Below are 14,680 nucleotides of genomic sequence, written 5' to 3' on the forward strand. Positions count from 1 at the left end.
TCTCTCAAAATTAGATGTACCTGTGTGGGTCATGAAAAACAGGGTTTGAAGCATAAGAGTTCTGAAGGAAACCCATGAAAAGAAACTATTCTAACAATACTAATTTTTTGCCCCTTTTCCTCCTCATCACCATGCCTAGACAAAAAGGGCCACAAATCTTTTCAAGCAACATATATGTAGTTCCAAGGTGCTGGAAACAGATGGATTGTAAATGTACTCAATTAAATTTAATTGTGAACTAAAAAGGACAGCCCAGATCCTCAGCATGGAAGTCAACGCAGCTCTGGCAATTTACACCAGCTGACGATCTGACTGTAATTTTAATATTTAATATACAGTAAGACATGTTTTGTTATAGAAAACAGCTGCAACAGCAGACGTTTGGAAAAATGCACCTTAACTGATAAGTTGTCACATGTACAGAAAATCAAATGTTGATCTTTTTCATGGATTCCATTGCCTTTTGTTCTTATTTTTCCTTGTATTTTACCTGTAGTGGATCAACAAACATACACTCAGATCCGCAAGAAGTCCCTCTCCCTCTCCCCCACTCACAACGACACCCAAAAATGAACATAGAAAATATTAAAAAACTCTGTATTCAGTAATATTCACACCAAAGTGTATGGATATATATATATATCCATTAAAATTATGAACATTTCTAAATATATTTTATGTATCATACATATATTTATATGTATAATTACATATCCACAGAAGTTGTCTTGCTGTGCTAAAGACAGCAATTAAAGCAGAAACAGGTTTCACAACAGGACACCCATATATGCATATGTACTGGCTGTTTGATTTGTTAATTTATTTACAGCTTAACTATATCATAATAAATGATTACTGCTCTATTGTACAAACATAATAGTAAAGGTTTAGGTTTGTTTTTTAAATACAAAGACTGCAAATGAATACATGAAAAAATACACACCATGTACAGTATTTATAATTTATAAATGCAAAGGTAAGACCTCTTTAAATTATTGCACTTGCATTTCTTTTTACAAAGAAGATAGTTTATACGTGTCATATATATAAAATCAATTTTTCAGCTCACTAGATGTCATAAAGTTGAATGTTGTTATCTTGAAGATTTTTCTTCTTCACAGACTTGCCCTCCCCGCCGAATTTTGAATATACATGGATCTACTCTACAAACCAGTTTGATCTACCCTGCAAACCAGTTGATTACTAACTTTTTCAGTTTTTGACAGAGCATACACCCAAAATTACAGTTGAGCACAGTTTTTGGTCAGCAAGCAGACAAAAGATAGTTGTGATGTGCCTTTGCTAGATTGGGATACATAACCTAAAATTTGAATATGAATATCCTTATAGAAGAGTATAGAAAGTCACTTACTCTCCTTAGAATGAACAATTTACTGCACCATTTCACAGAATGGCAACTATATCACAGTGTTTTAGGCAAATGCATTTCTTCAAGAAGGTTGCAAATGTCTGAACAGGTAAGGGACTTGGGTATTTCTTTTAGATAACTAATGCTATATGTTGCCCTTACAATTTTAACACTAAGTGGCCTGAACACAGTAACAGCAAGAGACTGATTAGCTAGTACAAATATTTCTACTTCTAAATTTGCAATCCATACAGATTATTTAAAACACACCTAAATACTGTGGTCTGAGTGCCATATGAAATGTAAGTGCCACACTGCATGCCTCCGAGAATCTAATTAACATATTTGAGAATGTGCTCCCATTTAAAAAAAAGCAGTACATTATTCTAATGTAATGCTTCTACCATGCTACAATTTATAACAGTGTAGCTGCAATGTGCTGAACCATTACAGTAGAGTATTGCACTATCTTACAAAAATTCTTAACGTGATTACCGCAGTAATGGAGTTTCCAGCAAAGCTTTTATAGAATAAACAGTATATTAAGTGAAAGCTAAAATGGCTAATACCATCCTGTGCCATCCACTTTTCACAGGTTGGCTACGTTTTCCGTATTCATTATGTTCCAGGTATTGTTTCAAGATGCATCAGCAGGAGCTATGGCTGAATACGCATCCTTCTCAAATTCAGCTTCTTATACCTACTCAAAAGAATGCTCAAATATGGCTTGAAATAGTCCCTTTTTTCTATTGTTTTGTTTAGAATGGAAAAGGTCATTAAAACTTTAATAAAAACAATGCTCTTTTGGGAATAAAAACTATACATTTTATAAGACTTTGAGGAAAAATGTCTGTGCCAATTTTTTAAAAGTTCTTACTCATTTTTTGTGAGTACGTTTTTAAAGAGACAAAAACTCAGCTGACATTTGACCACAAAAATGGTTGTGACAGATGTTTAGTTGTTCTATTTGCCAGCGCAAGTATAACTTTTTGTACAACCAAATATTCAACCTGGACCTGAGTCATGACATTCAAATGCAGACTCAAACTTCTTCTTAGATTAGGGTTTTCAGTTCTGGGATACTGATTTGGGTTTACTTCTGTCAAACATCTGGATGCCTAAAATTGCACTCACTAAATTAGTCTATAGGACAAATTGATGCAACTTAGAAAATTTTGCCCATTAAGACTATTATTTTTGTTGTTGCCTAAAATATAGGTAGGCTTTGTCCATATGGTTTTGACTCTTTTTCCCTGTCTTACTCCAGAAGAGAAGAAAGGGGGTGGGTGGACTGTATTAACTCTAATGGAACTTTAACTATTACAAACTATTTTATGTGGTTCAGGTTACTCAAAATGTCAAGTACCAATATAGTTGTCTCATCACATTAATAGAACTATTTATTGCAACTTTGCTTAATTCGTTAGGGAAATATTTAAAGCACCTATATGATACAGCCAAGCATTTTCAGTGACAACTCATGATTTAGCTAATTTAGATTTTACAGTCACTGACTGGAAATCAGACAAACTTTCTGTGAAATGAATATAGCATGTGACAAGGAATATTTTGCAACACTGAAAAGACCAGCAAATAGAGGGAGAAGGGGACAGTAATAACAGACATGCTTGAGCCATGAAAGAGATTTTCAATACGAGTTGTTTTGGGTATCTCACAGATATACAGACAGACTGTATTTGAGGCCACCACAGATCTGTGAAGTTTCTACATAAATCAGTAACTCTGTGTCCCAAGTTCTTTGCTTGCAGTCACACAGGCTGCGTATGAATTGAGTTATTTAAACCAGAACTGATAAGGAATAAAGTAGAGGACACACTTACGTCGATCTTGTTTGTTTAGTCTGATAAAATTGCATCCTTATAATTTTTTTTCATTCCCAAAAAATTCACTGGTGACTATGCAGAGAACAACAGCATTTAGTATTGGCAAAGCAAACTAAGCATTGCATGGATGCTGCTAGACATCCTTGGTCCCCTGTATGATTCAAATCTGAACTTCAGATAAAAAGATTTGATCAAGATATCTCAAATCTAACCCTACATGGTATTTTATGTACTGCAAACGCTTATGTATATATTATGTGATTATAGATCACATACTGTATATACATACAAACATATACTGGTTTGTGCTCAACCAGAACAGAAGGCAAAACTCTTCAGGGACCCAGACATTTAAATAAAAACAAATAATAAGATGCATGCTTATTAGATCAATAAAGTTCAGTAAACAAGCAAAATGGAAAAAGAGATACTACCTATTGCCTTTAAACTGCTGACCGTACTACTACTTCTTTGTATTTATACTACACTGTAGTGTTGCCACTGAACCATTTCAAGACTTGCCTATCTGCAAGCAGGTAAGAAGAGTTGTATAATATAATGTAGGCTCGGTGGTGGAGAATAAACAAATGTAGTGTTGCTAATGACCAGGGTATAGACAAGATGTACTATATACTGAAATTTTATTTTATTTTTAAAAAGACAGATTCAGGGTCAAATTCTGTATATTGAATTACACCCTTTGCAACCACATTAAAATCAAAAGGGTTGCATAGAGCATAAGGCCCAAAACTGCAAACAGTTATACATGTGCTTAATGTTAAGCACATGCATAATTGTTTGCAGGATCAGAGCCCTGCATCAGCACAGAATTTCTTCCACAGAGTTTCAATTTTCTGAATCAGTTATTTTTCTGCTTAGTTAGGTAGCTCTAAACTTGGAAATGTTTGCTGAACTAGAAAAAAAAGCAAACGTAAAAAAGGTAAATGGTTTCCCTTTTTTTTTATAGTAGAAAACATACAGTACTGGTGAGCAACATAAAAGCTAGTCAAAGAAAAATACTTTCCTTTTATTGTGATGGTACCGCAGTAATGCCTAGTATACCTGACTTTTCTGACAAGGCTGCTATTTCCAGCAGAAAGTATTGTATGTTAAACATGTCTCTCTAATATTTTCTAAAATATGACTCACCACAAAAAATATTAGCATGACCACTTGACATATAGCTAGCTAGGCAGGCAGATCTCTGCTATTACATTCAAACTTTAGCCCGTCATTTTAGTCAATGTTGATAAAAAGGTCCAGCCTGAAATTATGCCTGCATCTCTCCTTACTGGAGATAAATATCCAGTACTTCCAGTGTATGAATGGATGAGCTCTCTAGCTTTTCACATAATCACAAAAAACCCAAACACCACAGCCAGTGCTTTCAACATTTAACTTGAGAAATAAAACAGTTGCTCTGTGATACCTAATAGAATTTTTGGAGCCTTGAACCTAAAAGTTGATTTTCCTTCCGTCTGCAGCAAGATAATTCAAGTACTGTAACTTCAGTAAAAGTTACAGCTCCAGAGGTTTTCTGCTAAATTTCAAACTGATTACCAGTAGATCACACATAAACATTCACAATAGCAATGTGTAAAATGTTCTATTTATAGCCAAGAACTCCCAAGTGACACTGGTGTTAAATCCAGCCACAGTACAATATAATAAAAGTACCATTGAAACCCTTACTAGAAAGATACAATTTTAAAAGTACCCCCTAATAGTTTTCCCTTCAGTTTTGAATTAAGGCCTCAGCAATGTAGCCCATGAGAAAAGGCCAGTCTTTTATATTCACATGTCATAAGTTTGCTTTGACAGCTGATTCTGAAGCAACTGAGTTGTCAGTCTCTCTCTGGTTATGTTGTGTCACTGATGTTAGACAGGAGACTGGTAGACAGTCACCTAGCTGAGGTAACTGTAGGTATTACCTCCACAGGCAGATCTGCTTCTCAGCATCTGTAGCTTTTTTTTCCTTTCCAAAAAAGAAAAAAAAACCCAAACCAAACAAAAAATGAACAAAGGAGAGATGCCTTAGAGTTAAAGCAATTTGTCACGGCTGTTTAGTCATCAATCTTCACAGGAAGTGAATCTGAGGTCTGGGGATCATGTGATTGGGACGGAATCCATAATGAAGTTTCCTCTCCTTGTGTCAATTTCTCCCATTGTTTGAGATTTTCCCTGGAGATGCAAAAAGAGCAAAGCCTGTACATAAATGTAATAGTTTTTTCATAATAAGTTCTGCTACATTATACCAACAGAAGTAGCTTTACGGAGTACATAACACTGGTCTATAATAAAGTTTTTCTTACTACTGTATTTATTTCATCTTATTTCTTTCTGTCAACCCCCAATTTTTAAATCTAGATGTCTATTTTAGGGAAGTATATGCTGGCTATTGCCAGGATCCTGTGTGTTCTGCAATTCAACAGCTGCCAATTTGCCACAGAATTCACCCCTTGCTAAAGAATTGTGCTAAGGAACCTGCTTCCATTTTTTATAAAAATTATGTTTCTAATCCTCATCATTGCAGAGATGTCTTTGAAAGCATGACCTAATGCCATGATGCCGGCTCAAGGCTGCAGAGAAACTGAAATAATAGCTTTTGAGAGATGTGACCTGTCCCATACCTCACTCAGGGCGTCATGGACTTTGTGGCAGCCTAATTAGTTGTTTTTCCAGGATGCCAAAGAATTCAGCATTCTTGCCATGCCATTTGCCTCTATGGAAGCCATGGAAGCCCACAATTCTTCATGAAGTCCTCTCTCCATTTAGAGCAGTAAGACAATACAATTCTGCTGGCCAAAGTAGCTAATGATATTTTAGATATTACGTTTATTGTATAGTCTTCTCCAAAGCAAAGGGCCTTCGAATAAAGGGGGGTGTTCTTGTCTGATATTCTCCTTCCTAGAGGCAGAGAGTGCTCATTACCTTAGAGCCTGGCCTACCCTATCCTTCAAGTCTCCAAACTTTGGTTTTACAAATCATAAAAGAGTCAAATAACAAAGCTGTACAGGGAGATATTGGAAAATCAGTAAAGTGCCTGAAACCACTATTGCTTATTGCTAAAAGCAGCCAGGTTAGCAGGCCATAAATTGGCCATGCAGCAACCTCAGCTTAACCAAGCCAGGAGGGGAGGGGGTTTTGGGTCCCACAGAAAGGGCAGATTGACCCTGCGTCCCTTCTGATAAGAATTGTGTTGAAGTTGCGGATACATGCATTTTAGAAGAGCAGGATGTGCCCTCAGGAATGTCCATTAGGGCCTCAAGGCTGCAAACTATGGGAAAAAAACCCACATCTGGTTAATCAATCATAAGGAAACCTCTTGCTTGACCATTGAAACTGCTTGCTTAACAAGTTTTCTTTAAGTGACATCTGCTTGCTTAACAAGTTTTCTTTAAGTGACATGTCATTATATTACTAATGTATAAATAAGGGGGAAAAGTTTGAGGTAGTGGGACTGGACTCTCCCTCTGAATGCATCTTGTGTTCCCCACCTGCAGACAGGCTGCCGCTGTGCTACTTGAGAGCCACACTCAGCTTCGGTAATTATTGAGGGTTGGGGGCGTTTTACTAACCTGTTGCTGATGTGTGTAAGTGCTTGAGATTAAGTAAAGTTTAGCTTTAAGTGAAAGCATTCTTGTGTTGTCCTGTTTGTGCCAGCCATCTGTCGGTCGGACAGCCATGTCTCCCCTGATTTATTTCCTGACAGCACCTCGCACAGAGCAAAAGTTACCAAGAGATTTGTGTTGAGAGAACCCCGGGGTAACACAGCTGCTTACAGCTTAAGTATCTGAATGGAATATGGAGCCAGAGTTTCATGTGGTGTAAACTGGTATCACTCCAAGGACTTAAATTGGATTATGTTAATTTATATTGCTGTGGATCTGTGAGTCCATGATATTTACAGATGGTCAAAATCGACCATTCAGTTTTCAAATGCAGAGTAAAAGACAACCATACTATCTGAGCTTTAACAAATTCACTCCATTCTGTCCTACCAAGTGTCTAGTTATGTAGACAGACTCTCAAACAGAGGTCTGCAGTGAAGGAATAGGAATACAGTAACTCCTCACTTAAAGTCTTCCCAGTTAACCATGTTTTACTGTTACGTTGCTGATCAATTAGGGAACATGCTTGTTTAAAGTTGCGCAATGCTCCCTTATAACATTGTTTGGCAGCTGCCTGCTTTGTACACTGCTTGCAGAAAGAGCAGCGTTGGAGCTCGTGATGGGGGCTTGGAACCAGGGTGGACCGGTAGCCCCCCTATCAGTTCCCCACACCCCTAAGTTCTCTGTGTCTGGACAGTTCAGCTGTCCCTCCCCCACTGCCTTGTGCTGCTCCTGCCCTCTTCCTTGGATCTGCTCCTGGGAACCTCCTGCTTGCTGTGCAAGGGTGGGGGGGGAGGTGAAGAGGGGTGTTAATGTCAGGGTGTCCTCCTTGGTTCCCCCCCCACTTTATCCATCTCCATATAGCAGGGCAGGGACACAACAGGACTCAGGACGGAGGGAGCTTGCTGGCAGCAGCTGCTGTCTCAACTTGCCGATCTACTTAAAAGGGCAATGTACTTAGAGTGGGGTCAGTATCCTTAAAGGGGCAATGTGCATCTCTCTCACACACACGGTGTGTGTGTGTGTGTCTCTCTCTCTCTCTCTGTGCCATGGTGTTTCCCCTCCCTCCATTCCGTGCTGCCTTGTAGAGTTTTTGATAAGCCTAAAATTTTGACAAATTTTGGGTCAACCCAAATCAGTTTTTTTTTGAACTTCTGACAATTATATGCGGTGCAACCTTATGCATCTTATTTACCCTCCCTAATCCTCAATTTCCATATCTCTAAAATAATGATAATAATGCTCAACTACTTCACACAAGTATTGTGAGGCTATGTACATATTTGTAAAATAAGTGCAAAACATAATTAAGGCCAGTCACGTGACTGAGGAGTTCCTGGCTTCCAGTCCTGAGGTTAATCCATCAATCATGTGGCCTCTAAGAAGACTTCTTTCACACCTACTTCATAATGAAAATATTTAAGAACATATTTTTGAGCAAAAGTGGATTTCTGATTTCAAAGACATCCAGCTAATGGAAAATATTTCATGAAGAAATTCATCTGGAGTTTTCATAAATGTAAAAAATCTTTGAGGAAGTTGAATAAGGTTTTTAAAAAAAGACAGCATAATTGAGAAAAATTGTGATGGGAACCAGCTCTGCTACAGAATATGCAATTTGTCTTTAGGCCACAGTGGACCAGCCAGCCAACATCTAGCTTTCAGCGGTTGATATTACTGGATGACTATTTAGTAATCTACCCCATGCAGGAATTACAAATCTAGCAATTAGCAAGGTTGCAAGACCACACAAGCTACCTCTACAAGATGCTTGACTGATTCACAGTCAATTAAGACTGTTTACAAGTAGTTTTATAGGGAAATTTAAGTGAACTAATTTTTTTTTTAAATTCTCAGGGTTTAGCTTTGGTCTTTTGTTTCTATCATTAGGAAGGGAGTCTGGAGCCTCCAACACCGAAGAGAATGAGATATAAGGTTCCATTAAGGGAAACTCAGTGTAATAACAAAAACCATCTTAAAGCAGATAGGAACATCTGGAATAGGCAGAAGTAGGTCTTGCTGCCGCAATTACATTTAGGCAATTGATGGGCTTATATCTGATATGTAGAAAAGGAGAGAATGAGAGGAAAAAAGGTATGTGCATGGATGGGTGGGAAAGAGTCAGGAATAGCCTCCATCACAATGAGATCTAGAAGAGGTAGTATTTATTTTATTTAGCATTTGCATATTTGCTGAGCCAAGCAATGTGGCCAAGTGGAGCTCTCGGAGCCCATCACTGAATTTAGTTAGCGGGCACTACTCAGTAATGGATACAACTGTTTGATCTGTGCCACAGCTGCAGCTTGCATTGTCTCGAAGATCCCAGTGGTGCTGGTTGGCTGCACAGAGGCCTTGCCCAATCCTGGATCGACTAAGAAGGACCCACTGATGATGTGGCAGGTCGAAGCTGGGCAGGTGAGCAGGAGGATCTGTGATGAAGAACTGATTTGTGGTTGGTGTTAAGCACCAGTCTTCCCGCCACAGGGATTCTGCTGTCATGTCCTGGAATGGCAGCCTCGACCATGGTGGATGTCGTAATGAAAGATGTGTAGCTAGTGGGCTAAAAAGGGCATTGAACAAGGGCAAGGTTGGATTGGCACGTACCTTCTCAAGCAGCTTGCCAGCTGCAATCTCCCTCCTGACGTAAGGGGGAGCAATGTGGCTCAGAATTGGAAGCCATGGAAGATGACAGACAGTTCCTGTGATAATGTGTATTGTTGAGCTGATTTGCATGTCAACAAGTTTGGCGTTCCCTGACCGACTCCATATGGCACATAGTACTCCGCTATTGAGTACGAGATTGCAAGGACTGAGGTCCTTAGGGTTGGAGCATCTGCTCCGCATGAAGAACCTGCCAATTTCCTGAGAAGGTTGTTGTGTGTCTTGACCTTGTTGTACCTTGCTCAGGTGGCTTTTGTATGTCAGTGTTCAGTCAAGGGTCATGCCTAAGTAAATTGGGTAAGCTTCATGCTTCAGTCTCTGGACATTTATTATGATGTTTAGGTCCCTCTTAGTGTTGGCATGGTGGAAATGGTATGTGCTAGAGACTGTCTTGCTGGTGCCATGTCTTGAAGTAGTTAGCCAGCTTTGCAATGTTATCACTTCTTCAGCTCAGAGAAAGTCGGAGCCTATAGCCCACAGCAAATGCTGTCTACATAGATGAACTTCTGTGCCTGGATTGGTGGCAAGTCACTGATGTATAGGTTGAACAAGGTTAGGCTGGAACAGACCCCTGGGGTAACCTGGCTAAAACAGACCCCTGGGCGGCAATGGATCAGCATTCTCATTGCACCACCTGTCAGTACCCAGTACAGTTCAGGGACACTAATGATTCTCCTAGCAAACCAAATTCCACAAGTTCATACTTGAAGAATCCCAGTATCTCTCACTTCCCGTAACCCTAAGAAGTGGTAGTGTCACAATGTAAACAGTGTGTGTATGTACCCACACCACGTCACACACACACACACGTAGCTAAAAGCCTGTGCTTCACCTAGGTGTGGCAGTTGGGCCAAGTAAGCCACCATCTCAGTATTCTTGTCATATAACCAATGGAACTGTTGTATGCAAATGTTGTAGAGCAAGGGTGGTGATCTGTTGACTTGCCTCTGAAATCACGTTAGTTCTAGGTCTGTTGGCATGGCATAGATACATACCTTGCTGTCACATGGATATACTCTGTGAAGTCAAAGTGGCTGACAACTTAAAAATTGGATGATAACAGACCGTGTATCCCAGTGATGACTGAACCTGGTGATATTCTGAATTAATTCAGCCAAGCTTGTAGCTGTTTCCATCACTTCACGCTGACTCAGACATTGTAGGCTTCAGAGTGACAGTTCTGGAATCTTATTTTATTTATACTACGTATACACAAACACACACACTTCTGGACCTCCACTGTATATTTTAGATGGAGGAGTGGATGGAGAGAGAGAGAGAGAGAGAGAGGGAGGGAGGATTTCCTTCTATTTACTTTACACTGGCACTGTACCCAAAAGAGAAAACGCTAGTGGTTTAAAGATCTGAAGAACGAAGAGCGTACTCTGATCTGCCACATAGGAGAGAGAAACTAGAATACAGGAACACAACCAGCAGAAAAGGAACAGGAGTGAGATGAAGTGACAGTAAAAGCACGGAAGAAAAAGGCATTTTAATTCCCAGCAGTTATGCAAGTAAAATGGAGGCATGAAGCAGACAGTGAGAAGTTGAGTTGTACTGGGCTAGATGGAGGCAGTTAACTGGGGATACATTACGAATGGACCTGTTTGTCTACAGGTAGTTTTGACATTAAATAAATTTTAATAGCTGCATCGATGGACCTGTGTTGGCTGAACCTACCCAATAATCCCTGCCTCCAGGTGTTGGATGCACTTGCTAGAGAAGAACATTTATGTTTGTCTAGATGCAATATTTGGAATTTAGAGGCATATATTTCTAGACAGATATATGTAGTGGGACACACTCTCACTCAGCCAAGATACATGCTGTGCAAAAACTTGCACTGCTACTCACCTGCATGCCCGGAGTAGTGGCCCAGCAGGAGGGAAGATCTGTGTGAGTGTGGTGTAACATGGGATGGCTACAGCATTGTAGAATCCAATCTGTGAAAAACAGTGGAAAAAATATTGACAAGACCCAAATTATGACACAGTTAACTGCAAAAGAGCCCCAAACTGATCCATTTACTTACTTATTTTACAATTTACTGACTTACAATCTATCTTACTGTTCTGTACTGCTGCCCATCACCACAGCATCTGAGCACTGTCAAAGTCAACTCAGTAGCAGTCAGCTCTCCCTTTTGGGGTAAAACATACTGCTTGAGGTAGGTTTTCTCTTTGAACTTTGTTGGCTGGTTGATTTGTTCATTTTGGGGGTTGGAGGCATGTGGGAGGATGGGACTGTCCATGTTCGGAGTGTCATTCTTATGGTGGAAAGGCTTTTCAAAGAGGAAAATATTGCAATGTTTCACAAAGATGGGTCAGATTCTGGATTTGACTTATGTCCTCTGGATATTCTAAGGATATTGTATACTGGGGAAATTTTCTAAAAATGTCTCGTTTCTAAATACTGGTTTAGCTCTACCTGTGGGGCCCCTCAGAAGATGGCTCAACTGACATTTTTAATGCTGTGTCTCATAACGCTGCTCAGAGCAGGTCTAGTCAACGCAGTGTTAAAGGTGCCACCAGCCCATCTAGGGTAGGGCTCCTAACGTTGCTACCATTGGTGTACCTGAACTGGTGTTAATGGCAGGACATTTTCTGAAAACGGCCCTAGTACAGGCTGGGCTAAGGGGCCAAATTCAGCCCTGCTGTAACTTCACTGATTTCAAGGGAGTCGTGTTTGCTTATACTATACATTTAAATTTGTCCCCCTCTTATCGCCTCTCACTTTAAAAAAAAATCCCCACAGCTTTAATAGAGGACCACACGCTAGCCAGTCTAGTGCAATATCCACAGTGAGGGCTACTAGTCTTTTCTTCTGATATATAGTTTTAAATGTATTTTAGTGAAATAGCATACTGTACCATTATCACAGGGTTTGACATGTAAACCCCTCTTTATCTAGTGACATATTAGACCTTATCCACATATTAAAAAGCAAATCCTACCTCTGCCTCCACAGATGCAGAGGTTCCCTCTGCAATGGAACTGGAGTGTAAATAAATGTGTTTGGTGCTTTACAACAGATAGGAGATACAGTCCCTGTCCTCAGATTCTTACAATCTAGGCTACAGAATATATGACATGACTGACAGAGAGGCTGCAATTGGTAAGGGGGCAGGGCTGCAGCAACAGGAGGGAGGTTTAAACATCACAAGGGAGCTCACTATAAGGGATAAGGAGGTTTTAGTACCGTTATACAAGGCACTGCTGAGACCTCACCTAGAATACTGTGTGCAGTTCTGGTCTCCCATGTTTAAAAAGGATGAATTCAAACTGGAGCAGGTACAGAGAAGGGCTACTAGGATGATCCGAGGAATGGAAAACGTGTCTTATGAAAGGAGACTTAAGGAGCTTGGCTTGTTTAGCCTAACTAAAAGAAGGTTGAGGGGAGATATGATTGCTCTCTATAAATATATCAGAGGGATAAATACAGGAGAGGGAGAGGAATTATTTCAGCTCAGCACCAATGTGGACACAAGAACAAATGGGTATAAACTGGCCACCAGGAAGTTTAGACTTGAAATCAGACTAAGGTTTTTAACCATCAGAGGAGTGAAGTTTTGGAATAGACTTCCAAGGGAAGCAGTGGGGGCAAAAGATCTATCTGATTTTAAGATTCTACTTGATAAGTTTATGGAGGAGATGGTATGATGGGATAATGGAATTTTGGTAAGTAATTGATCTTTAAATATTCAGGGTAAATAGGCCAAATCCCCTGAGATGGGATATTAGATGGATGGGATCTGAGTTACCCAGAAAAGAATTTTCTGTAGTATGTGGCTGGTGAATCTTGCCCATACGCTCAGGGTTTAGCTGATTGCCATATTTGGGGTCGGGAAGGAATTTTCCTCCAGGGCAGATTGGAGAGGCCCTGGAGGTTTTTCGCCTTCCTTTGTAGCATGGGACATGGTTGACTTGAGGGAGGCTTCTCTGCTCCTTGAAGTCTTTAAACCATGATTTAAGGACTTCAATAGCTCAGACATGGGTGAGGTTTTTCATAGGAGTGGGTGGGTGAGATTCTGTGGCCTGCACTGTGCAGGAGGTCAAACTAGATGATCAGAGTGGTCCCTTCTGACCTTAGTATCTATGAATCTATTTTAAACTGTATGTTTTATATGCACTCCATGGGGTTTTTTAAAGATGTTTGTAATTAATTTTTATTTTATTTTAAGAACTGACAGACTGCTACAGACCTGTCACAAATTCTAAAGGAGATATCTGCTTAACCTATCAGTATTAATACCATGGCAAAAAGTGAGAGGTTTTGCCAGAATTAAACACATCTGGGATTTACATCATAGAATCCTATCACTGAAACCACAGTACTTAAAAATAAAATCAAATAAAATATTATGGTTTGGGCCATATTAATTAGACCATTTTCATTTAAAAAATACACAACAAACTGGACAAACTCTGAGAGGGTCAGAAAGAGGTAGGGTGGAAAAGTGAATAAAACCAGTTAATCCATGACAATTCCTTGAGATAGTTTCCACTTCTGACCAGGAGTTTTAAACTTTAGATTTTTTTATTTTAAAAAGGGCATGGATTCCCCAAACTAACATTCCAGTTCAGTTCTCATCCTCTCAACTTTACGTCTGCATTTTAAGGGCAGATTGTGGCTAGATTAAAGAATTTCATATAGTTCCTCTTTAATTCTGTTTTACAAGTACATGAATATGTAAAAGATTGCAGAAAAACTTTCAAAAGCACCAAGGTGACTTGGGCACTTAAGTCTCATTGACCTTCAGTGACACACAGGCTCCTCAGTGCCTAAGTCCCTTTTTAAAATGAAATTTAGGCATTTTTGAAAATGTTACCCAATGTTTTTCCATTTATTCATAACCAACATGTTAAAACCATCACTCGTTTTCACAAACAAGGCTTTTAACTTTCAGAGAATAAAATTTAAAACAACTCTACTTCAATTTTGCTGCATAAGAAAAATTTTATTTTATTTTCCTACCTGAAAATCCAATTTCTGAGAAAAGCTGTCTTTAATCTGAAAAGTGTGTGCAGCTCTTTCTTCCCTCCCTTCATTACTACGGTTGCATTAGTCTGCTTATCAACAGGGCTTGCTGCTCAATGCATAACTGTGGCAATCATGCATCCGTTCAATGGACCTCAAAAATCTTACTCTTCCAGGTGGGAGTGGAATTCTTCTGAGTGAGAGCTTTGAATCTGCCC

The 14,680-nt window shown here is 39.4% G+C and overlaps 1 protein-coding gene across 2 annotated transcripts in view; it reads right to left on the reverse strand.

The window, feature by feature from the left end:
• Nucleotides 1-4,177: 4,177 nt before the first annotated feature.
• Nucleotides 4,178-14,680, reverse strand: part of PDE10A (phosphodiesterase 10A) — a 603,707-nt gene continuing 593,204 nt past the window's right edge. For both annotated transcript variants that reach the window (XM_043511279.1, XM_038397222.2), the window contains exons 21-22: nucleotides 11,340-11,428; nucleotides 4,178-5,394 (exon numbers count right to left, since the gene is read on the reverse strand). In XM_043511279.1, coding sequence (XP_043367214.1) covers nucleotides 5,277-5,394; nucleotides 11,340-11,428 — 207 coding nt within the window. In that variant the 3' untranslated portion in view covers nucleotides 4,178-5,276. The remainder of the gene's footprint in view (nucleotides 5,395-11,339; nucleotides 11,429-14,680) is intronic.

This window comes from Dermochelys coriacea, chromosome 3 (genome assembly GCF_009764565.3).
Source record: "Dermochelys coriacea isolate rDerCor1 chromosome 3, rDerCor1.pri.v4, whole genome shotgun sequence".
Lineage (NCBI taxonomy): Eukaryota > Metazoa > Chordata > Testudines > Dermochelyidae > Dermochelys > Dermochelys coriacea.